General features: G+C 32.0%; 6 protein-coding genes across 7 annotated transcripts; 4 read left to right on the top strand and 2 right to left on the bottom strand.

The window, feature by feature from the left end:
* The first annotated feature begins 234 nt into the window (after positions 1 to 234).
* On the top strand, positions 235 to 2,097 carry LOC103572157 (corepressor interacting with RBPJ 1). Its single transcript, XM_008550618.3, has 5 exons — positions 235 to 414; positions 530 to 624; positions 713 to 963; positions 1,071 to 1,194; positions 1,255 to 2,097. Exons 1-5 carry the CDS (start codon positions 343 to 345, stop codon positions 1,910 to 1,912), a joined length of 1,200 nt encoding a protein of 399 aa, XP_008548840.1. The 5' UTR covers positions 235 to 342; the 3' UTR covers positions 1,913 to 2,097.
* Positions 2,098 to 2,445: 348 nt separating this feature from the next.
* LOC103572156 (ribosomal protein S6 kinase beta-1) lies at positions 2,446 to 6,481 on the bottom strand. The gene is made up of 5 exons (XM_008550617.3): positions 5,962 to 6,481; positions 5,836 to 5,876; positions 4,473 to 5,505; positions 4,256 to 4,404; positions 2,446 to 3,927 (listed from the first exon to the last, which is right to left on the bottom strand). Exons 1-5 carry the CDS (start codon positions 6,046 to 6,048, stop codon positions 3,855 to 3,857), a joined length of 1,383 nt encoding a protein of 460 aa, XP_008548839.1. The 5' UTR covers positions 6,049 to 6,481; the 3' UTR covers positions 2,446 to 3,854.
* A 699-nt stretch (positions 6,482 to 7,180) lies between these two features.
* LOC103572155 (translocation protein SEC62) lies at positions 7,181 to 9,543 on the top strand. Its single transcript, XM_008550616.3, has 4 exons — positions 7,181 to 7,383; positions 7,677 to 8,489; positions 8,569 to 8,666; positions 8,759 to 9,543. Exons 1-4 carry the CDS (start codon positions 7,348 to 7,350, stop codon positions 8,934 to 8,936), a joined length of 1,125 nt encoding a protein of 374 aa, XP_008548838.1. The 5' UTR covers positions 7,181 to 7,347; the 3' UTR covers positions 8,937 to 9,543.
* Positions 9,544 to 9,639: 96 nt separating this feature from the next.
* Positions 9,640 to 11,286, bottom strand: LOC103572154 (tetratricopeptide repeat protein 36). The gene is made up of 3 exons (XM_008550614.3): positions 10,992 to 11,286; positions 10,730 to 10,906; positions 9,640 to 10,165 (listed from the first exon to the last, which is right to left on the bottom strand). The coding sequence occupies exons 1-3, from the start codon at positions 11,098 to 11,100 to the stop codon at positions 9,915 to 9,917; spliced, it is 537 nt and encodes a 178-aa protein (XP_008548836.1). The 5' UTR covers positions 11,101 to 11,286; the 3' UTR covers positions 9,640 to 9,914.
* A 2,297-nt stretch (positions 11,287 to 13,583) lies between these two features.
* Positions 13,584 to 17,557, top strand: LOC103572153 (uncharacterized). 2 transcript variants are annotated; one of them, XM_008550612.2, is made up of 6 exons: positions 13,584 to 14,613; positions 15,012 to 15,245; positions 15,415 to 15,584; positions 16,034 to 16,467; positions 16,559 to 16,636; positions 17,235 to 17,557. In XM_008550612.2, exons 1-6 carry the CDS (start codon positions 14,101 to 14,103, stop codon positions 17,378 to 17,380), a joined length of 1,575 nt encoding a protein of 524 aa, XP_008548834.1. In that variant the 5' UTR covers positions 13,584 to 14,100; the 3' UTR covers positions 17,381 to 17,557. The 2 variants fall into 2 exon arrangements, with proteins under 2 accessions (XP_008548834.1, XP_008548835.1); XM_008550613.2 differs by lacking the exon at positions 16,559 to 16,636.
* Positions 17,558 to 18,881: 1,324 nt separating this feature from the next.
* On the top strand, positions 18,882 to 21,439 carry LOC103572151 (inositol polyphosphate 5-phosphatase K). Its single transcript, XM_008550611.3, has 8 exons — positions 18,882 to 19,238; positions 19,300 to 19,413; positions 19,507 to 19,732; positions 19,794 to 19,969; positions 20,029 to 20,256; positions 20,332 to 20,485; positions 20,675 to 20,864; positions 20,958 to 21,439. The coding sequence occupies exons 1-8, from the start codon at positions 19,219 to 19,221 to the stop codon at positions 21,146 to 21,148; spliced, it is 1,299 nt and encodes a 432-aa protein (XP_008548833.1). The 5' UTR covers positions 18,882 to 19,218; the 3' UTR covers positions 21,149 to 21,439.
* Positions 21,440 to 21,480: the final 41 nt, after the last annotated feature.

The raw sequence follows: 21,480 nt of genomic DNA, 5'->3' as shown, positions 1-21,480 counted from the left end.
CCTCGCGGTTTTTTATTTTTTAAAAGTCAAGTCAAATTAGATGACTTTTATTTGAAAAAAATAAAAAAAAATGTTATTTTTATTTAAAAAAAAAAAAGTTTTTCTAGAAAAATAAATAGAAGATTAAATATTCTTGTTTTTGTTTTAATTAAAAAAAAAAATAATTTTTTTTTAAAATGAAAAGTTAAAAAAAAAAAATTTAACCGGAAATGAGTGAATTCTTTTACTCAACTGTAGAAATCCATGATAATTTTATTCAATGGCCGAATTCTTTAACTTGCTGTCAGTGATAAAAAAAAAGTTATTTTTTAATTTATTATTGTTAATTAACTATTTATAAAAATGGGTAAAGGATTTAATAATTACATGTGTAAAAAGTTTTTTCATCCCGCTTCACGTGACAATTTGAAACGAGTACGTAACTTTGTTGTTGTTATTAATTATTTATTTATTTTTTTATTTTTACGTCGGACATTTTTGTTGACATGCTGATTTTTAATGACAATTTTTTTTAATTTTCGTGGTGTAGGTATGGATGGCAGAGCAGCAAGCTGATGCTTACAAAAAGAAACAAGAAGAATTACGAGTTCAGTATGAAAAGGAACAAGATCTCCATAATAACAAGTAGGTTATGTTTACATTCTACGACGTTTACTCAGTCAATTAATCAGCCATTTATTTTACTAAATTAACCCACTGATTATTTTTTCAGAGCTCTGCTGAGTAAAGAAAGTAAAGATAAATTGAGTGTTAATTTCATGTACGAGCCACCTCCAGGTGCTAAAAAAGAACGAGAAAAAGAAGACAATGAGCCAGAATATAAATTTGAATGGCAACGAAAATACAACGCGCCCAGAGAAAGTTATTGTAAAGGAGACAGTGAAATTAGGGATCAACCTTTTGGTATTCAAGTGAGAAATGTCAGGTGTATTAAATGTCATAAGTGGGGTCATATTAACACAGGTGATTATTTTAAATTTATTATTAATAATTTATTTATTTAAGGGAGAGACGGATCTGAGATGCGATTTTTTTTTTTAATTATGTATTTATTGTTCTTCATTTAATAGACAAAGAATGTCCGTTGTACAGCCAGGCAATGAGTGTCGTGATGTCAAATCAAGAAAAACAAGAGAGTCCTGACGCTTTAACTCTTATTCAGCAGATGAGAGACGACGGATTAGCTTTAAAAAAGTGAGTTTTACTAATAATTGATTTGTAAATATTAATAATTAATTTTTTTTGTAATTCAAGGTCAGCTATGACAGCCCAGCAGCACCTAAGAATACCTCAGCATGAAGATGAAATGGTGTCAGGTGATGAAGAGATGTCGGAAGAAGCATTTTTTAATTCTTTAACTAAAAAAGAGAAGAAAAGACTTATAAGGAAATTAGAAAAAATGGAGAAGAAAAGAGTGAAGAAGGAAGCTAAGAAACGCAAGAGTAAGAAAGAAAAGAAGAAAAAATCAAAGAAACGTGAAAGTATCAGCAGTAACAGTAGCAGCACCGAAAGTAGCGACAGTGAGTCCGAGAGCTCTAGTTCTGAAGACGAGAAGAAACGACGTAAGAAGAAGAAGTCTAAGAAAACACATGACTCGAGTTCGAGTTCTTCGGAGGAAGAGAAATTAATTCTTAAGGAGAAGGAGAGACCTAGAGACAAAGAAAAAGACAAGGAGAGACCGCGGGAAAAGCGGTATGAGGGTGAAATAAAGAGGAGAGACGAGAGATTCGAACGCAATGAACGTCGGCCAGAGCGCAATGATCGCCGAGATCATGGGCATTATTATGATAAAGAAAGTTTTCGAGATAAGACTGATTATAATCGCGATCGCAATCGCCACGATCGAAAACGAAAGTCTGAGGAATCAGACGAGCGGAGATACCGCCATGATAAACGGATAAGATATTCTTAATATAAATGCGTTATTTGTATTGATTGTTTAATTGACATTAATTACTAACATGTTTGTCTTTTTGAAATACTATCATTTGTTTTAATTGGTAGTTTAATAATTAATTATTACAATTATATGAAGGATTTGTTATTTTAACTGTCAATCAATGTTACATCGAAGCTGATAAAGTTGCTTTTAATTCATTTTTTTATTATATTTTGTAAATGAGCAAATGTATTTACATGTACAATAATAATAATTAGAGACTCAACAATTGACGAAAATTGTTGGTCATGAAATATTTAAATGAATAATGTTTATATTTATGGTTTTTTTTTTATAATATTCTTGCCTAACTCTAGACAAGTTAAACATGAAATAAATTTATTGATTTATATAATTTATATTTGTTTTAATTATTGAAATTAATTATCTATTTACAATAGAGGCGATGAGCATGTTTTTATATAATTTGCGCTGCACGATTATTTTCTTTTTTTTTTTTTTTTACAATTTTTTTTATTTTTATTAATTAATTCGTTTTAAAAAATTAGTACGTAGTTATTTTTCATGCGCAATTTGATACGTGAATGAGACGTAAAAAAAATCTAATACGCTGATTTATGTAATTATAAATTACATATGTTAATTAATTACTTTTTTTTCGATTAAGTGATATATCGATAAGATAATATATTATTACAATAATAAATCGTTGCAGGCACGGATTTTACACACGATTACGTAGAAAAAAAATATTTAATCTTTACCTGTTTTAAATAATACACAGAAAAAAAAATTTTTCTTGGGAGAAATTTAAAATTAATAGAGTAAATAATTAATAAAATAAAATTTTAAAAAAATGCGCATTTAAAAAATTCCAAAATTAATGTGCCTTTTTGGTAAAGATTTTTTTTAAATTATTTACTCTATTTATTTATAATTTTAAATTTGTCTGTTGCATTCACCCTCGGGCCGAGAAAAAATTTTTTGCCTCAAGAAAATTTTTTTCTGTAGATTAACAATTATCTAATATAAATCGTTATATATTTTTTTTAGAGGAGTTGCAATTATAATTTAATATTCTATGTGTTTAATTAATTCTATGTCTAAAATTATCGGCATTATTTAAATAATTTATCAACAATTATTATCTGAATCTATATGAAAAAGATATATATTTATCTATTGGTATTTGCGGTGAACACTTGGGCAGTTTTGTAATTGCGCTTTTTATATTTAGTTATTTTTTAATACGACAGTACCTGAAAAAATTTCAACAATAAAATTATTTAAATAATTTACAGAAACAAAAAAATTAACGACAAAAAAAATAGCAACAATTATTTCGCAAGCTCGTTCTAATTGCACAGTCAATTCTCCTCTGTTTTTTTTTTATATACATGACAAACGAAAAAAAAACTACACAATTATATTCCGCACATGGAAAAAAATTTGAATATACTGAAATTTTTATTTAAATAAATAAAAATTATCGTTGTACTAAAACTAATTAACTGAGGAATAAAATATCTTTTGACTGAAGAAATAATTAGACTAAACTATTTTACAAACTTGCATTTAAAAACTTTTATCTATACGATTTAATTATCGACGAAAGAACCTTTGGATTAAAGACAAAGTCAAAAGTTTATATTTTACTCCTCACTGAAAAATATTTCCCGCTGTTATTTCAAATTTCAAACTAATGACGACTATTAAAAGAAAAAAAAAATGAATTTTTCATTTCAAATCTTTAAATATCATGAATAAACTGAAGATATCAGATGCTAAACTGACAAGCAATCGCGCGGCAGTGAGTGCGCCCGAGATCTTCATTATCTCTTCTCGAATATTCGTTGGCTCAGCTAAAAAAAAGAAAATATATATGTATATATATCTGTATATATGATTTGCGCATTTCTCAAGACGCATCTTTGCTGGTACTTTCTTGAGCGAACTATAAATGCTCTGAAAGCTGCGCCACATCCATCATCTCTGAATCTTCTAGACTGTTTCGTCCGCGCGTGAACCTGATCAATAAACCAATCAATTAAAATATCATTTTCCCACATACCCTAATAGCCGCTTTAGCTTCAAATTGACAGTAATTTGATGATTGAAGTTACCGAAATTTGTTGCCTGAATTTGCTGACAATTTGACAGTAAAAAGAAAGAAAAATTTGCGGTCAATTTTTCCTCAATTCAGAGGCAATTTTCGGTAATAGGAAAAAAATCGCGTAAAAATTTCCTTGAATTTTTCGTTAATTTGACGGAAAATTCAAGGAAACTTTTGTAAAGTTTTGTTAAGCAAACTGTGCTATTAGAGTATTTAGTCTTATTCATCAATTAAATATCAACCTGGACTGCATTTGATAGCTACTCGATCGGTTATCTGTTGGAGAGTAACTTCTCCTGTGACTGGAACTCAAGTAGTGTCGCGGGCTACGAGAACTCTTTGATTGGCTGTACAGGCCCTCAAGTACACTCGGAGCGACATAAGTAAATCCCTGAAATAAAATTTGGAATATAAAATAAATATATTTATCAGTAAATTATTATTTGTTAATAATTTAACCTGGAATATCATGTTCGCTGACTCACTGAGAGTACTTTCAACAGGTGAATCAACTGGTACTGTCGCCGTGAATTGCTCGTCAAACTGCGAGGTATCATCAGCGCTCTTGAGCGACGGTTTGAATGGCGGCTCCAGTTTACGAGAAATTACATCCTGCCAACTGATATGCTTGAAAAAGTTGTGGTTCATTATCTGCTCAGCATCTTCGGGTCCTGATCCCAGCCTCTGAGCCACTTGTCTCTTCAATAGCTTTCTTATCAAATCGCGGGCATCTGGGGTTAAATACTGCGGCAACGCCAGCTTGCCTTTAAGTATTTTTTCGATTGTTTTTTTACGATCGTCGGCAGTAAATGGCGGCATGCCGGTTAACATATCGTACATCAGAGCACCAAGACTCCACCAGTCAACAGCTTTACCGTGACCACTTCTTGTCAGTATTTCCGGTGCCATATACTCAATCGTACCGCAAAATGTATGAGTCACAGTCCCTTCCTGGATGTGCTCTTTACATAAACCGAAGTCCGTCAGCTTGACGTGGCCTTCGCGGTCCAGAAGGATATTTTCAGGTTTCAAATCACGGTAAATAATTCCAAGTTTATGGAGATGCTGGAGCGCAAGTATTATTTCAGATAAATAAAAGCATGCTGTGTCTTCAAGGAATATTCCTTCGCGATCTAAATAAGTGAATAGTTCCCCACCACACAGATACTCGAGAATCAAATAAAGTTTGCCGCCAGTTTGAAATGCGTAAATTAAATTAACGATGAACGGATGTTTGACTGCCTCAAGAATATTTCTCTCGGCTTTGGTGTGAGCTGTGTCTTTTTGATTACGAATAATTGATGCTTTGCACAAAACTTTCATTGCAAAAATACTTCCTTTGTCTTTACCGCTTACTTTCCGTACTTGAAATACTTTTCCATAGCCGCCTTCGCCCAAAATTTTACACAATTCGAAATCCTTTGGCCCGACTTTTTCATCCCCAGGATTTACCGTCTGCTCTGATAGTTGAACTCTCTCTACATCTTCAGACCTTAAAATTACAATGATACTGAAATTAACCGACGTCTAATGTTTTGATTTTTTTAAAAACGAGATTTAAAAAAAAATATTTCAGAAAATTGCACTTGGAGTTTTTTTAATTTTCTACATGTCCAATTTTTTTTTTTTTTAAAGTAAATCATTAAAAAAAAAAAAAAAAACAAAAATTGTTGTCTGCTTACTTGAGTGACAATGTAGCAGACATAAAATTTAAAATTATAAATAAATAGAGTAAATAATTAATAAAATAAAGTTTTTAAAAAATGCACATTAAAAAAATTTAAAAACACTCATGTTTAGTTCAGGATCATAATAAACTTACTCCAATATTTCATTTACATCAGGATGCGTATTGTAATCACTCTGTAATTTAAAAAACAAGTATGTAAATTAGTTTCAGAAGTTGATTAGAAAATAAATAAAAATATTATATAAATATGATCATTACCTCTGCTGCTTCAATAATATCATCATCAGACTCATCCTGATCTACATTGTCACCATCGTGTAGCTCTATGTCAAATATTCCAGCCATATTATTTATATTAAATATTTAATAAGTAAATAATAATGACTGATTACATCGACTGTAACTAATGCGTTGCGTTCTAACGAATAAACTAAATTATTTTTTTTTGATATCGCGTGGTTATCAAGGTCGTTTGGATACGCCTCAGCACTCAAATAATTAACTTATATTAATCTTGGATTAATTAACACACTTGCCAATAATATACTCTCAATATTAATTAACTGATATAACACTAATTACTTGTGTGTGTGTGTATTTTTTTTCCAAGCACAAGGGTTAAGATTCAAGTTTCCTTGGACGTATTTTCCCCGGATCAAATACCACTCAGCAATAATACACATGTATTTATTGTTAAATACGACGGCACTGACCTCTGGTGGATTTTTAAACTGACATTATTAAATGGAAAGAAAATAAATAAATATTAATTACTTGTAATTATTTATAATTAAAATTACAAGTGTTTATATTAATGTTGTTTTTTTTTAGTTTTTAAATTTTTAAATTTAAACAAAAATATATTTATTTCTAAAATTTAGTCTTGAGTACTGAGACTGATAATTGTAATTTATATGATCATAATTATTGTCAATAATTGGACTTAATTACACTGATATGATGATAAGATTAATAAGACACTAGTAAATTTAAGTAGAAAATTTATATTTTTATTTAAAATTTTTTAATTTTGTAATTAAAAAAAAATAATAATTAGATTGTCTATGAAATTATTTAGAATTACTAATTACTAATTTATATTTAATTATAAGTATAAATTTATGTTTAGTAATTAAAATAATTAATTAATTTAAATGAATTTTATTCAAATTATCTTCCCGCGATAAATTATCGGCATTTTTAAAAACGCGCCAAAAATGAAAATTTAAAATTTCATTTATTTAAATTAAAATTAATTATAATACTAATTAATTTCTAATATCGTGCTTAATAGTCATTAATTAATAAGTCATAAAAATCTCACTTTTAAAATAAAAAAAAATGGCGCCAGTGTCTTATTCTGTAATCAGTCGAAAATGCCGTCATCTATTTTGCCATCGAATAAAAAATAAATTTCACTGAAAATCTACATAACCCAGTAAATTTAGTGACAGTACGCACATTTTTAACCCATCACACACGACCGACACTCATATTTTTAGTTGCCTTCTCCAAATAAATGAGGAGCCTGTAAGAAAAAAAAAATACCTTCAGATATTTAACGCAGACGAATATCGAGTTCCTGAAACTGAAACGCCAAATCATTTGAGTATACGACAATAATACGACAACATCACACACAACATGGCTGAACGAAGAAAAAATAAAAAGCGTAAAGATGTAAGCATATTGTTTGTTTTTTATTAAATAATATATAACAATTACTGAATAATTATCAGCATCAATCTGTCATTTGTAATTATTATTTATCATTATTAAATGCATATATTCAAACCAATCGATATATTTTTACACAGTGTCGATTCTAACGGTGAATTTTATGGAGTACTATAGAAATCCAATAAGTGACGTAGCTTTTAATATTTTTAATATTTTTCCATTATTGATTTTTTTGATACACAAGTCAAAAAATTTTCTTTGTTTTAATATTTAATGAATTTATTTATTTACAGAATCAACAAGACAAAGCCGCTGTAGATAAACCGTCAAAAGAAGAGTATGCTGTCGCTAAATGGATACGTGAAAATGTACCGTCTAAGAAAACTAAATTTATCAGTCACAATGTCGAGTATTTCACGGGCTCACGAGCTGTCGGCGCCCTGCTGGACAACTCGCCCTGGAGCAAAACAATTTTTGAAACCAGAGAACAAGTAGTTGAATTTTTGGATAATATGCTGAGACACAAATTTTTCCATCGTGCTAAAAAAATAGTCGTCACTGAAGAAGAGCTGATTAAACTACGAGGTATGAAGAAAAAGGGTAAAGATTGCTGTCATAAAGATGACAAAAAGATGGTAGAGAAGGAAAAGGAAAAGGAAAAGGAAAAAGAGAAAGAGAAAGAGAACACTGAAAATGAGGGTAAAGAAAACGAAGATGAGAAGAAAGATAAAGATAAAGAACCGAAGAAAAAACCTAAAGTACGTTTAGAGATGCACATGGAGCAGTATTTTTCAGATTGCAATGACGCTTATGTATGGATTTATGAACCTATTCCTGTATACTATTGGTTCTTTGGTGCACTCGTAGTACTTGGAGCCATTGGCGTCTGCCTTTTTCCATTATGGCCCCTGACAATTCGTCATGGTGTTTATTATCTTAGTGTAGCTGCCGCTGGTTTTTTTGTATTTATTTTAGCATTAGCTGTCATTAGAGTTGTTATTTTTTGTCTAATATGGGTTATTACCATTGGAAGACATCACTTTTGGTTACTACCTAATCTCGCTGAAGACGTTGGTTTCTTCGCTTCCTTCTGGCCACTTTATCAGGTAATTATTTATATTTATTACTACAAAAAAAAATTTTTTTTTCAATTTCAAATACAATAAAATATAATTTTTTTTTTAGTATGATTACTATGGACCAGGTTCAGAGAAGAAAAATAAGAAGAAGAAACACAAGAAAGATAAAGACTCAGATTGCGAAGACGCTTGTTTAACTCAAAGGTAAATTTATTAGCTTCTGTTTGAGTTAAATATTAATAAATATTTTGTGTGAGTGTTTGCTTGATGATTTAAATATTTGCTATTTATTTTAGAGATGATGATAAATCCCCGCTTCCTGAGGAAGATAAAAAAGAAGTCGAGGAAGAGAAACAAGCTGTTGAGGTGACTAATGACGAAGAAGCGAGCGGCGAAGAAGGCTCGGAAAGTGAGAAATCTAACGTAGGTAAAGATTTTGAGATGATTCAGCATCCAGAATCAGAGGATAAATAGATAAAGTATATAAATAGTTTAATTAATATGACTGCGCATAATGTAGCTGAGTTTTGATATCAATGGTAAACAGAAAAAGAAGCGATAACAGAAAATAGTAAATGTGTTGAGTGGATGGATGACGGGTAAATTTTAAAATTAAATTTCGTTCCGGTATTTTTTATTAATGCATTTAATAGCTGATTTTTTTACAAAACTGAACAAAGGAAATTAAACATACACACAAATTGTCAATTTTTGCTATAATTCTACATGTATTAAAAAAAAAATAATAATATTTATATATGTATATGACACTATTAATGAAATGAAATAATTTATAAGAAAAATCTTGTACAAATCGCAAGTAATTGTTGACGCTAATTGACTACGCTAAAAAACTCCCTAATTTACGCCTCAGGAAAAAGTAATTAAACAATTTCCATGAAATTTAAAAAACTTGGGTAGGTGCATTAGATTGATTAATAAACGATAGATTTATTATTTATATTTTTATGTGACAAGTCCAATGATAATTATTAACTGTATTAATATATATTATATGAATATAAATATATATTACGTGGAATTATGTAATAATAATAATAAAATTTTAAGTAATTTGTAAGGCTGACTGTTTTTCGAAGTAGCCTTTTAATATTTCGGCTCTCTGAGCTCAATAAAAATTTTCCGATCTTAAAAAACTTGTCTAGAAATTTGTTATTTTATTGAATAGATTTTGTGTGACCTTCTGTGACAGAGTTATTTAAATCCTGAATACACATTGAGGAAGGATCCAACAGCTGGGACCGTTAGTTTTGTGTCAGAATAATTTTTAACTTGCGTGCATCAGCTGCCGCTGTCAAAAACACGTGCGGCCTACGGGGGTTCTGACACATGACATTAGATTACTATCTATTTTATTTTATTTTATTTTCCTATATTATACTTCCTAGATGTTGATGGAAATTTTAAACGATCGACGCATTGTTGCTTTATTTATAAATTAACTGATTTAGAAGTCATTTCTCTGAGCATTGCGTTACACATTGCAGCGTAAGGATTTAAATTAACTAACTGATTACGCGCAAAGGCAGATCCATTGTTGGCAGCTGCTTGAAAGTCTCTTTTGGCATCATCTTCACGGCCTTCGAGACGATGGAGTAACCCACGCTGACACAGCGCCTTTGTGCCGGCTTTCCCTCGGCCGCCACTCATTGTCACAGCTTGATCCAAGTCTTTCAAAGCCTCTGAAATGTATATGTGTATAGGCTTTAATTAAATATCAAAAGATTTATTTGACCCAAATGTATCCTATATTTGGATATGACCAAGTAAATATTTAATTGTGAGAGAGATAAAATAGATCACTGCTAAATGGATGCTATATGGATTTTATTTACATCCGGATTTACTCCGTCACTCAGAGTTCTGGAGTTTGAGAAAAAATCACTCCGCATACGGAGTTTGTTTCCAGCGGAATGATTTCGGAGTAGTTTAGTTTTTTTGCAAATCCACATTCACTCTGTTTTTGTATTGTAGCATGAAAATAAACTTCTTTTTGAAGCTAATTTTACTACAAACCAGAGTTTTCATATTGAAATAAAGTCCCTGGAGTAAATTTTACTCCAAGGCAAATTTAATATCTTTACTACAAAGATATTATATTTATTTCAAGGAATCAAATGCAGTAGAATCTCGTTATAAGACTATTTGATGTCTGTTTTATAAAAGTATCGCGATAGTCTGAGAGAGAAACTAAGTTTTATAACGAGGTTCTACTGTATTTGTGCCAAATAAATGTAGATAAATACCATCAACTCTGCCTGCAAGTCGAAGAGCTTGAGCCCGATCATTTAAAATTGAAGGACAATCTGGAGCTTTGGCAATCGCTTTATCAAAAAAATTAAGAGCTTTATCTAGCTCTCCACATTCTGCTGTCTCGATTGCTCGTTTCACCAACTCCACAATCTCTTGATCATTTATTTTATCTGATTTAAATGTTGAAAATGATTAATGATAGCTAAAATTAACAATAAAAATAATAATAGTGATTGAGTAAATGTGAAAACGTACCAGTTACTTGGTCTTCCGGCTGGTTTAAATTTTGACCGGATGACATGAGCTGAAGCGGATCAAAGATCACGTCCAAAACACTTTTGTCGTGTTCGCTCAACTGCTCCATGGGACTTTCTACTCACAATTAAATATATATTCAACGAAATATCTGCGTCAACTGACTGTTCTTGCGCATTTAAATATTCTTACTATCAAGTTTTAATTGAAATTAACTCGCCGTTTAAATAAACAACCCGTTGCGTCATGGAAAAATAATCTTCAATGCTAAGGTGGTTTGACCAGTATTTAAATTCACTCGAAGGAACCTCTCAAGTTCGTTTTATCCTTTTTATTTATTTTTTTAACTCTTTATATTTATATTTATATTAATTATTGTAATTATGGTGATACATTACAAATACCATTGCTATATATATGATATGTATACTGAGAAAAAACTTTTCTTGATCAAAGGAAATTTTTAAAAAAATTTTTTTAAATCAAAAATATTTATTTCAGTAAAAATTTTTTTTCTGTGTACTGTAAATACACACGAATTTTTTCTATCAAGAAAATTATTCTCTAACTTAAGTACAGAAATAATAGTGTAATAATTTCAGTTGATTTACTCAGTAAATATTTTTTTTAGAAAAGATATTAAAAAAATTTAGGAGTAATAATATCTGAAGATGAATTTAATAATAGGTATTATTAATTCACGTGTAAAATGATTTAGAGAAATGGCTGAGATGATCTAGGCGAGTAGCTGATACATCTGAAGAACAATCCGGGTACCCTTGGATGGATAAAACTCAGGTTGTGTTCATCCTCCTGTTGAGTCTCGAAAGCAACGTTAACGGGCCATAATTCATCCGCGACGTATAATAAATATTATGTGAGGGGAAAGACCCGTCGGCCCTCGCCTGGTTTATGGAGAGAAAGACTACCACAGGGTGGAGGAGGAGGAGAGAGGCGGGTGGGCAGAGAATGCATATACTACCAGCCAGAGCTGGATTTTCACGTGGCATGTACGCACAAAAGCCGTTGGCTGTGGCTACTCACCAGAGACTTGACTTAAACTCTCGTTCTCTATACACTCATGTGTGTATAATAACGTCAAGAACGCTGCTCACTTGGTCCTTTATATCTCGTATCCATACCCGTGTGCTCCGCGGATTCCGGACTGCGGCTCGCGGCTACGGGGCCTACACTCGGACTCGTATCGCCCCGAAATAAGAGATGCCGAATGGAAACAAGTCAAAAAACAACATACTCCAGACTCGATCCAGTCGGCGGTTTGCGGTTCCCAAGTTTTGTTTTCTCCACGACAAACCTTCATTTTTATTTATATTTTTTACTTATTCTCTTATGTCGATTCATTATTTTCAGTGTTGTAGCGGCAAAAATTTAAATGATACCTGGAAAACAAAGAACTTGATTAACGACAGAACACTTTCATAATTAAAATACTTGAGAAATAAAGACAATTAAATAGTTACTATTTAAAAATAATTTATGCCATGTAATGACAATTATTACATTACTTAATTACAAAATAATATTTAACAAATTAACTTTAAGTTTTAAAGTTACAGATGACACTAATTTACTTAATTTAATTCCCTGACTGTGAGAATTTCGACCGGTTTGATAGCAGCCAAGGCGGTGGCGGCTGCGATATCATTCCCTGGGCGTTGGAGCTTCCTCATGGACACCGTTACATCCGGAGTCGTTGCTCGGACATCCACTACTCCACCGACGAATTCCACGGTGCAGCTATAAATAGCTGGCAATCATTTTATCTATTTGTCTATCAATCCCTTGAAATATTTGCAACTGACACCTAATCTAATGCTGTCTCTCCCCTCTAATAAACTCATACGATCTGTCGAAAGCGATTTTAAAAGTCTAACCGGTTACCGAGGGTCCTCAGTGGTCTTTAGGGTTCCTGGAACTTTCAAAAGTTATTTATCATCGCTCCTTCTTTCTCAAACTCAAACTCATTCTCATACCATGTCTTGCACGATATACCAACACAGTTTTATTCTTCCACATCTTCTTCTTCTTTTACTATTTGTATATCCTGATACATCCTCTTCCCGCGGCTGTTCTCTCGTCCGTGATGTGATATATATATGTGTATATATATTGCATTTAACTCGGCATTCTGAGCTGCTATCAAGTCAGACAGCGAGGAAGGATCTTTGCCAAACTCGCGTGCTACCAGGACTTACAATCCAAGTTACATTGCATTAACTTTAGTTGAGTTATAAGATTGTACCTGGATGTAGTCCCAGGAGAAAGCGTTCAGCCCACGCGTACCTGGAACACGTGATACATATAGATATATATGATACATAATAACATACAAGGGAACAATGCATTCTAATCTACATCCTTTTTATAGCATAACTTATCAATGATTCATTCAATTTACCTGATAAATAATGACAATTACCTAAAGTATAAATTAATAAATTAAAAGACAAACTTTTATCTGAAAAATACCTCGTGTATTTTTTGTTTGTTTGTTTTTTATCTTTTTTTTTCGGGGTTATTGTACGTAAGGTGGGAGAACTGCATATGTAAATGACTTGGCTGGTCCGGGCGGGTCCTATGAAGCCGATGATATTCCTCTCTCTCTCAAATTCTCTTTTATCCTCATGTACCTCTTGAACTTGCCAGTACAGCAGCAGCACGAGCACCAGAAAATATCCACCAGCTATCCTACTCCATCTCTTTCTTCTCCACCTCTACCACGGTGTATTCTACCTCTTATTCTCTACCTCTACCTCACCATCACCAACGTCCAATCTTGACTCCTCCAGGCCGTAACGGATAAGCTTCGTGCCAAGCGTAGTTCCTTGAGACATGCTCTTCAGTATTCTCTTGATACTCTTGACTCACACTCGGTATAATTTTATAGTCGCCAATGTCATTATTCGCGATACGTTTAATTAAATTACCCGCCGTACAAACCAGTGATTACTAAAAATATTTAAATTGTTCAGTTGTAAAAATGCGAGTCAAAAAACGGAGAACACTCAAGTGTCGGTGATAATTTTATAAATTATAATTATAATTATTATTTAATTAAGTGTCAAAATAAATTTATTAATTGAAGGTCATGAGAGTGAGTCCGATATTACTTTCAGCTGCGGCCCGACTAGCTTGGCTAGACGGTCGCATGACCCATGAGGATATCGCATCAGCTTTAGTGTCATCATCATCATCATCATCATTACCATCATCCTTGATACCAACAACAACAAGATCCAGAGAAAGTATTTCATTTGAAGCGATGATGATAACGGCTGCGGTTGCTGGTGTCTCGACAGGAACCACAACGACGGGTCCCGAGCTGTCAACGGAATTCTTCCTCATACCAGACTCCCACAATCCTGAAAAAAATAATTTAGCGAGTGTAGCGAGTGTGATAAGCGTACCGGCGCCAAATCAAACGATATCTATTTACCCACCGCCGCGGTTTCCCATCGACGATACGCGGATACCTGGTTATCCAGTAGTGACACCCCATCAGACGATACTGCGTCAACGGACTTGGGCATTACCACTAGCTGCGTTAAGTGCCGCTGCGATGCTTCTCATGGTTGCCTTCGAGATCTTCGTACTCCTCAAGGTCTCTTTCATACTCTTATGCTCATACTAATGCTATACACACCTACTACATGTGGGTATCATCACGTCAATCTTAAATATATATGTATATGCATATAAACATATACATATATATATATCTAATATTATAAAGTATCCACGTTACCGTTACTTACTAGCGCGAGTAGAGAAAATTAATAGAGCTTATACCGTAATCTCAAAGTTTAAACTCTCATCGAAGCTCCAGAAACTTGTTTTTAATTAAACCAAAACCTTCGACGCTGCTTTGCATTCTTTACGGTTAAATAAATTTATAAAAATTAAACTGACCGTGAAGAAAAATAATTAAAGTTATCAGTAAATCAATACATTGATTATGAAGTTAATTAATAAGAAAATGTAAATTGTTGTTTGAAATAGGCGAGAGCAGCCGCGCCTAGTAGAAGACATCTCTTTCTTGGACAGGCGCTTCTTTTAGGATTATTTTTACTTGCCGGACTGTCCGCGGCAGCATCTCTGGCACCTAATCCACTTTCGTGTGCGGCATTTAGACTGGTCGGGCTGCCAGCGGCTCTGGTCTTTGCCGCGCTTCTTGTCAAGTGTGTCTTTCTGCTTTCTCTAAACAGCGGTGTCTATCTTCCAGCGCCGTATCAGGTGAGTCCAATTGATAGTTTATGCTCATGCCAGTGAAAACTGCTGTAACATCTTTCATTAGTCTTGCTCTTGATCTACTCTATCACCACTGACGTGCCTGGCATGTATATATTTATATATATTACTATTACCTGTGTTATTATACATAATAATGGTTCATCAATCATAGGCGCTCGTTCTTGTGTTTGCTGTGCTCGTTCAAGTGGCAATTGTGGGCCAGTGGTTTTACGGTGAAACACCGGCTGTTATTAGGCCTCGAATTATCGAACCCAATACTCCGTTCATTCACCAGCATACACTTTGCAAAACACCACTTGGACAAACTGTCGCATCATTAGGGTGAGTAAATAAACAAACAACCAGTAAACCTGCACAGAAAAAAAAACATTTCTTGGTGATAAAAATTTTTACTTCTCCTTAGAAATTTTTCACCTTAGGAATTTAAAATGAAAATTTTCTTAAGTCAATAAATTTTTCTAGTCATACACAAAAAAAAAAATTCTCGACTGAAAATAAATTCTCTTGGCTCAAGAAAATCTTGACTGTTTCCGAAAACGTTTGTCTTCAAAAATATTTTTTTTACTCAAGCTATCAATTTTTTCTATGTAATAAAATTTTTTATTTCATTCCATGATGGGAAAGTTTTCTTGCACCAAGAAATCATTTTTTTTTATTTAAAATCTAAAAAAAAAAAAAAAGATAAACCATTACACAGTACAGAGTACACATAATAATTATTGAATAAATGAATAAATGTATATTAATTTCTATTGTATAATTTTATCCAGTTATCCAGGCATATTACTTATCGCCGTGACTTGTCTGGCAGTACGTGCTCGTGGAGTACGTGATAATTACCGTGAAGCAGCTTTCATCGGTCTAGCAGTGGGACTGACACTTCCTATTTGGCTGACAAGTGCAATAGGTTCAACAGTTGCCGTTGAGAATGACCGTGAGGCCTGGCTAGCTTACGGGTTACTTTCGACGGCGCTCATTGTTTTCCTCACCATGTTCCTCCCAAAAGGACGACAATTAGCCGCACTAGGACGCGAAGGACCCGGTGGTATTCCCAGCGGGGTCGCTGGTGGGACCACCGTTGTGATTCGCGATCACGATGATGATCGATTGAGTTCATTACCCGGCAGCGGATACTCGCCTTCCTTTTTCCATTTCAAACCCGCTGAGGCCAGTCTGAAAAGAAAGATGCATTACCAGAGTGCAGGTTTGTTGGCTTTTTATGTTTTTTGTTGTCTTCACTTACTTAGTTTGTGTTTGTGGATTAAAAAACATTACTAACAATCACTTGACCACAGATCGTGTGGCATTGGTATCCTCAGGAATGCCCGGCTGCAGTGCGTGCAGACACGGAAGCAGTCCTGTTTACTCAGAAGGTGGGTGAAGGTTTTTTTTCTCCAGTACAATCGACCTTGAAGTTTTTATATTGTCTCTCCTTATTTTTATTGTTATTTTCTCCTTCTGTTGAATTATTTACAAGTACGATGAGCGGCTCTCCCGTCCGCGGTTGTAAATAATAAAAAAATTATTAATGCGTGATAATGATGACCCAGTGTTATGTTTATGAATGTGTGTGCCAATGCGTCAATGAACACTCTTTTTGCTTTTACCGTAACAACATCTACTCGTTACTATGCTCATGTACCCGTGAAATTTAATCCCGGCAATTATGTTAAGATTTTTAATTCTCTAATGTGAATAACTGACCTCCTTTTTTTGTGTGGTTTCGCTTAAAGGAATTAATGTGTTATATAAATATTGTTGTTGTTGTTGTTGTTGCTGCTGTTGTCATTATTGAGACTGTAAATATTTATCGTTACTAATTCCATGACAGATTTTTATACGCCTTTTTGACTTTAGGAAGTTCTCTAGAGTTTGAACAGCGCATTTTTTTTTTTTACTACAAATCGTTTGGGAGTTTTATTTTAAAACTCAGAGTAAGTGAATTAATTAATAAGTAAATTAATGTTCCAGGCATGCAGACACCAGTGGAAACATTCGTTTTACCCCATGGAATGTATCTCCAAGGACCGGAGCTTGATGCAGGAAATCTTTACACCACATTGTCAGCGAACCCCAATGTTTTCTTCCAGCGAGCTCATCCAGGAATGATCTATTGAAAATTTATCACGAATTTATTAATTGATAGTTGATAATTATACTGATATTAATTGTAAGCTTACTAGTTTTTATATTCTAATTTTTGTATGAGTGCTTTGCAAGGCGATGAATGTTCTTTTTGTAAATTTAATAAATTTTATACTCGACTGTAATTCTTTTTGATTTTTAATATCCATAAAATAATTTGAAAATTGTATTTTGAATATGAGACATACTCATAGCTTTCAGAGTTGATTAATTAGCATTACTATTTTTTAAAATTTTAATATTTTATAAACCTTCTTTATATTTTTTGTGTTTAAAAAAATTTAGGAACAAGATTACCGTCGGCTTCTCATGTTTTTTTTTTCTACTAATGATCTATAAAAAAATTTAATAGCCTCGAGATTAAAATCTTTATCGATCCTCATAAAAAAAATTATCCTTGATTTAAAAATACGATTCTCAATAAATTTGAACTGAAAAAATATTCGAAATTAAATTTCTACTTTTTATGTCTTCATCATTAAAAATCACTTAAAATAGCTACTAATTAAGTGCTTTCATTAAAAAATAAATGACAAATCATCAAAGTTAATTTCAAGATCTCTGATAAGAAAAATATTTTTAAAATTGAAACCCTATAAAAAGTAAAATTTAAAATATTAAATATTTGTAGTTTTGAGTCTAATTATTTTTAATTATATTTTCTAAGCAATATCACTCATTACTTATCTAAATTATCATTTCTTTTTCTTCTATTGAATTTATTTATTGTAAGAGCGAATTAATCTCTGCTAGATATCAATAAAAATATTTAAATTTAATTACAACGCATAAAAATATATAAGAAAGTTATAATTACTATCTTCATTATCTTTAATCTATTAATTAAATATATCATATATCAGATATTTTAATTTATTTAATTTTTAAGCCTAGTAATTTTTCTAAGAATGAATGTAGCAGATATTTGACAAATTTTAAATTACAAATAATTAATAAAACAATCAAAAATATAAAAATTAAAAAATGTATATACTCATTTTCAAATTTTATAAATGCTATTTTAAAATTTTTAAAATTCATTATTGTCACCTACATTCACACTCGTAATTTTTAAAGATCCTGAAGTAAGCAGACAAAATTTTTTTTTTTTTTTTTTTTTAATGATTTACTTAAAAAAAAAAAAAAAAAAAAAAAAAAAAAAAAAAAAAAAAAAAACTAAAAATATGCACATCTAGAAAATAACAAAAAAACTACAAGTGCAATTTTTTAAAACTTTTTTTTTTTTATAAATTATCTTCTTAAATAAAAATTCAAAAATTATTAAACGTCAGCTAACTTCAGTTTCATATTTTTTTTTCTCAGCATTTAATTTTGACATCTGAGTTTGAATTTAAAAAAACGCGGGAAACTGACGTCATGAAAGAGAAGGCTATACGTCTGTATACATGTATATATATTATATATATGTATAAAGAAGTATTTGTGATGGTATGAGTAGTGAAAATACAGAAAGTTGTATCTGTCACTCGCAGGTAAAACGTCATAATGACCAGTCAGAAGGGATAATAAAAAATAAAAGAGATATTTTATAAAAAGTTTGAGTTGTTACGATCAACTGTGAATAATAAAATGGATCATATACATTTTCTCTTTTGTTGTGAACAGAATATTGTAATTTCATGTGAAATAAATTCAAACAGTTATTTTACGCGGGATTCGTAAAATAGTTAAAAAAAATTATAAACGATCAAAATAACATGCAACAATATTCTGAAAATATTCTAAGCTGAAACCTTAGTGTAATTGTTATATAAATACTGAGTTTTATTTTTTATAAACAGTTACCAAGATGAATAGTCAGTTAATCAAGTAAGTTTAACCTCATTTTTATTTTTTTTCCTATCAATATCACATCAATTTTTTATTTTAGACTTTACTTCGTGACTTTTAATGTCGCTACAAAGTACCCGGAGCAAGATCCAGCTCAGATGTTGGGAATATATCACAATAAATCGGATCCACTGCCCGATTTCTACGTCGTCGGGTAAGATCGACCTTTGAGTCTCATCATTATGTTCAGAATATCATCAACACCCGGGAAATTTAAATAAAAATATGTCTAACTGATGGTTTAAAGTCTTCAGGAGGTAAAGTCCCAGCCGCAGAATATGCTACTGGACATGTTCTTCGAAGACCCCTGGACCAAGAGCTTCAAAGACATCCTCAAAGAGTACGACTACGTAAAAGTGCGCACCCAAAGACTCCAGGGACTGGTACTTAATATTTTTTGCTTGCGAAAGCACTTGACGCACTTGAGGCTGGTGGAGTCACGTTACACGAAGACCGGCTTCGGTGGAATGTGGGTAAGATTGTGCTGATAAATTTATTATTTATTTGAAAAAACTTATAGTTATATTTAAATAGGGCAACAAAGGAGCTGTCAGTGTACGGCTGAATGTCTATGGAGTTAATATTTGTGTTGTCAACACACATATGACTCCTCATGATCATTTGCTGGCTGACAGGATTGCTGATTATAATACGATACTTAGAGAACATGCGTTCGATGTACCTGAAACACGACATATCTTATTCCATGAGTAAGTTTTATATATTTTAAATAAATATAACAAGCAATTCATAAAAATACTTTTTTCAGTTACGTATTTTGGATCGGTGACCTAAACTTTCGTCTTCACGGCGAAGATTTATCAGCAAGTACAATAGATTCATTAGTTAAAAACGATGAAATTGATATTTTATTAGCTAGGGACCAGTTAAAAATGGTGATGGACAATGGAGACGCATTTGCAGAACTTATTGAAAGTACAATTACATTCCCGCCTACTTATAAATTTGAATTTTCATCTCAAGATTACGATCTGAAGTATGATATCCTGATTAATCAAACAATTTTTTTAAAATTTTAATTTTTACTTAATGTTTTTGGATTTAATTTTAGACGTCGCCCATCTTGGACTGACAGAATTTTGTACAAAGTTAATATTGACGTTTACGAAGATGTCAAATTGGCAGCTACTCAGTCTAGTTACAAAAGTCATCCTGGTTACACAGTTTCGGATCATAAACCCGTGACCGGAGAATTTGAAATTGTGGTAATTATAATATTTTTATAAATTATTTATCATAATTTGAATTTTCAAATTACCGTCATTAAGAGAATATATTTTTATAAATATTAAATAATTATAGTTTCGATAATTAAATATTAAAAATTTTCTTGACACGAAATCATTAAAAATGAATTAATTAATTTTCTAATTATCAATAAATATATAATTTAGGTCAGACCTAATTTCCAAGACAATGGGGTAGAATTTCAATCATTAACCCAATGGTTTATCGATGAAGAAAATTCAGTCTCTTATACTCTCCTCGGAGATTTCAAACCAACAAGTGGAGACTGGATAGGACTTTTCCATCAAGGATTTTCTAGTTTAGATGACTACATAGTATACGAATACGTAACTCGAGGTAATGATCCCGTATTGTCTTTCACTAAAAACTTTCTTCATAAATTACCACTCGCTGGCGCGTTAATTACTTAAATAAAAATTGACTTTCTAGGAAGAGCATCAAGTTCGTCGGAACCTTGCGCAATAAATGACCGAATCTTCTTCAGCGACAGTGCACTCAGGATGCCCGGAATGTATTGTCTGGTGTATGTTGCCCAACGCGGCGACATCGTCAGCATTCTGGGTATCAGTCCAGCGTTCCCGGGTCACCGGAGGCCAGGCAGTACTCAGAACTCGATCTGATAAATCAAGTTTATAACTCCAATTAAACACTGAGCTTGTACTTTTTGAGTTTATTTAATTGTCACTGAGTTGTTGCAATATTATTATTTAGCATCGAGTTACAAACGAATCAAATGCGCTTCGGTTTATTGTGAGCTATTACTGTACCTGTTTTTAAGAGTTATTAGCTCTCAGGGTTTAGATTGCTTTGCATCAGACATTGTTGAGTAATTAATATATATATTTAATAAATAATTATGATTATTTTTTATATATTTATTAATATTTTACCAGGAAAGGGAAATAAAATAAATACTTGTAAAACACGGGTGGCTTTTTAGATAAATAAATTT

This window comes from Microplitis demolitor, chromosome 2, assembly GCF_026212275.2.
Source record: "Microplitis demolitor isolate Queensland-Clemson2020A chromosome 2, iyMicDemo2.1a, whole genome shotgun sequence".
NCBI classification, from domain to species: Eukaryota; Metazoa; Arthropoda; class Insecta; order Hymenoptera; family Braconidae; genus Microplitis; species Microplitis demolitor.
This window is presented reverse-complemented; position numbering and strand designations above follow the sequence as displayed.

Excerpts from the sequence above, each read along its gene's own strand:
- LOC103572157 (XM_008550618.3), top strand. The coding sequence starts at position 343 with ATGGGTAAAGGATTTAATAATTACATGTGTAAAAAGTTTTTTCATCCC. Across the intron at positions 415-529 it reads CACGTGACAATTTGAAACGA|GTATGGATGGCAGAGCAGCA; the intron begins GTACGTAACTTT and ends TTCGTGGTGTAG. Across the intron at positions 625-712 it reads CAAGATCTCCATAATAACAA|AGCTCTGCTGAGTAAAGAAA; the intron begins GTAGGTTATGTT and ends TTATTTTTTCAG.
- LOC103572156 (XM_008550617.3), bottom strand. The coding sequence starts at position 6,048 with ATGGCTGGAATATTTGACATAGAGCTACACGATGGTGACAATGTAGAT. Across the intron at positions 5,506-5,835 it reads GATGTAAATGAAATATTGGA|GTCTGAAGATGTAGAGAGAG; the intron begins GTAAGTTTATTA and ends TGTAATTTTAAG. Across the intron at positions 3,928-4,255 it reads AGCTATCAAATGCAGTCCAG|GTTCACGCGCGGACGAAACA; the intron begins GTTGATATTTAA and ends TTTATTGATCAG.
- LOC103572155 (XM_008550616.3), top strand. The coding sequence starts at position 7,348 with ATGGCTGAACGAAGAAAAAATAAAAAGCGTAAAGAT. Across the intron at positions 8,490-8,568 it reads CCTTCTGGCCACTTTATCAG|TATGATTACTATGGACCAGG; the intron begins GTAATTATTTAT and ends TTTTTTTTTTAG. Across the intron at positions 8,667-8,758 it reads GACGCTTGTTTAACTCAAAG|AGATGATGATAAATCCCCGC; the intron begins GTAAATTTATTA and ends TATTTATTTTAG.
- LOC103572154 (XM_008550614.3), bottom strand. The coding sequence starts at position 11,100 with ATGGAGCAGTTGAGCGAACACGACAAAAGTGTTTTGGACGTGATCTTT. Across the intron at positions 10,907-10,991 it reads GCCGGAAGACCAAGTAACTG|ATAAAATAAATGATCAAGAG; the intron begins GTACGTTTTCAC and ends CATTTAAATCAG. Across the intron at positions 10,166-10,729 it reads ACTTGCAGGCAGAGTTGATG|AGGCTTTGAAAGACTTGGAT; the intron begins GTATTTATCTAC and ends TATACATTTCAG.
- LOC103572153 (XM_008550612.2), top strand. The coding sequence starts at position 14,101 with ATGAGAGTGAGTCCGATATTACTTTCAGCTGCGGCCCGACTAGCTTGG. Across the intron at positions 15,246-15,414 it reads ATCTTCCAGCGCCGTATCAG|GCGCTCGTTCTTGTGTTTGC; the intron begins GTGAGTCCAATT and ends CATCAATCATAG. Across the intron at positions 15,585-16,033 it reads CAAACTGTCGCATCATTAGG|TTATCCAGGCATATTACTTA; the intron begins GTGAGTAAATAA and ends AATTTTATCCAG.
- LOC103572151 (XM_008550611.3), top strand. The coding sequence starts at position 19,219 with ATGAATAGTCAGTTAATCAA. Across the intron at positions 19,970-20,028 it reads CGACATATCTTATTCCATGA|TTACGTATTTTGGATCGGTG; the intron begins GTAAGTTTTATA and ends TACTTTTTTCAG. Across the intron at positions 20,486-20,674 it reads CCGGAGAATTTGAAATTGTG|GTCAGACCTAATTTCCAAGA; the intron begins GTAATTATAATA and ends TATATAATTTAG.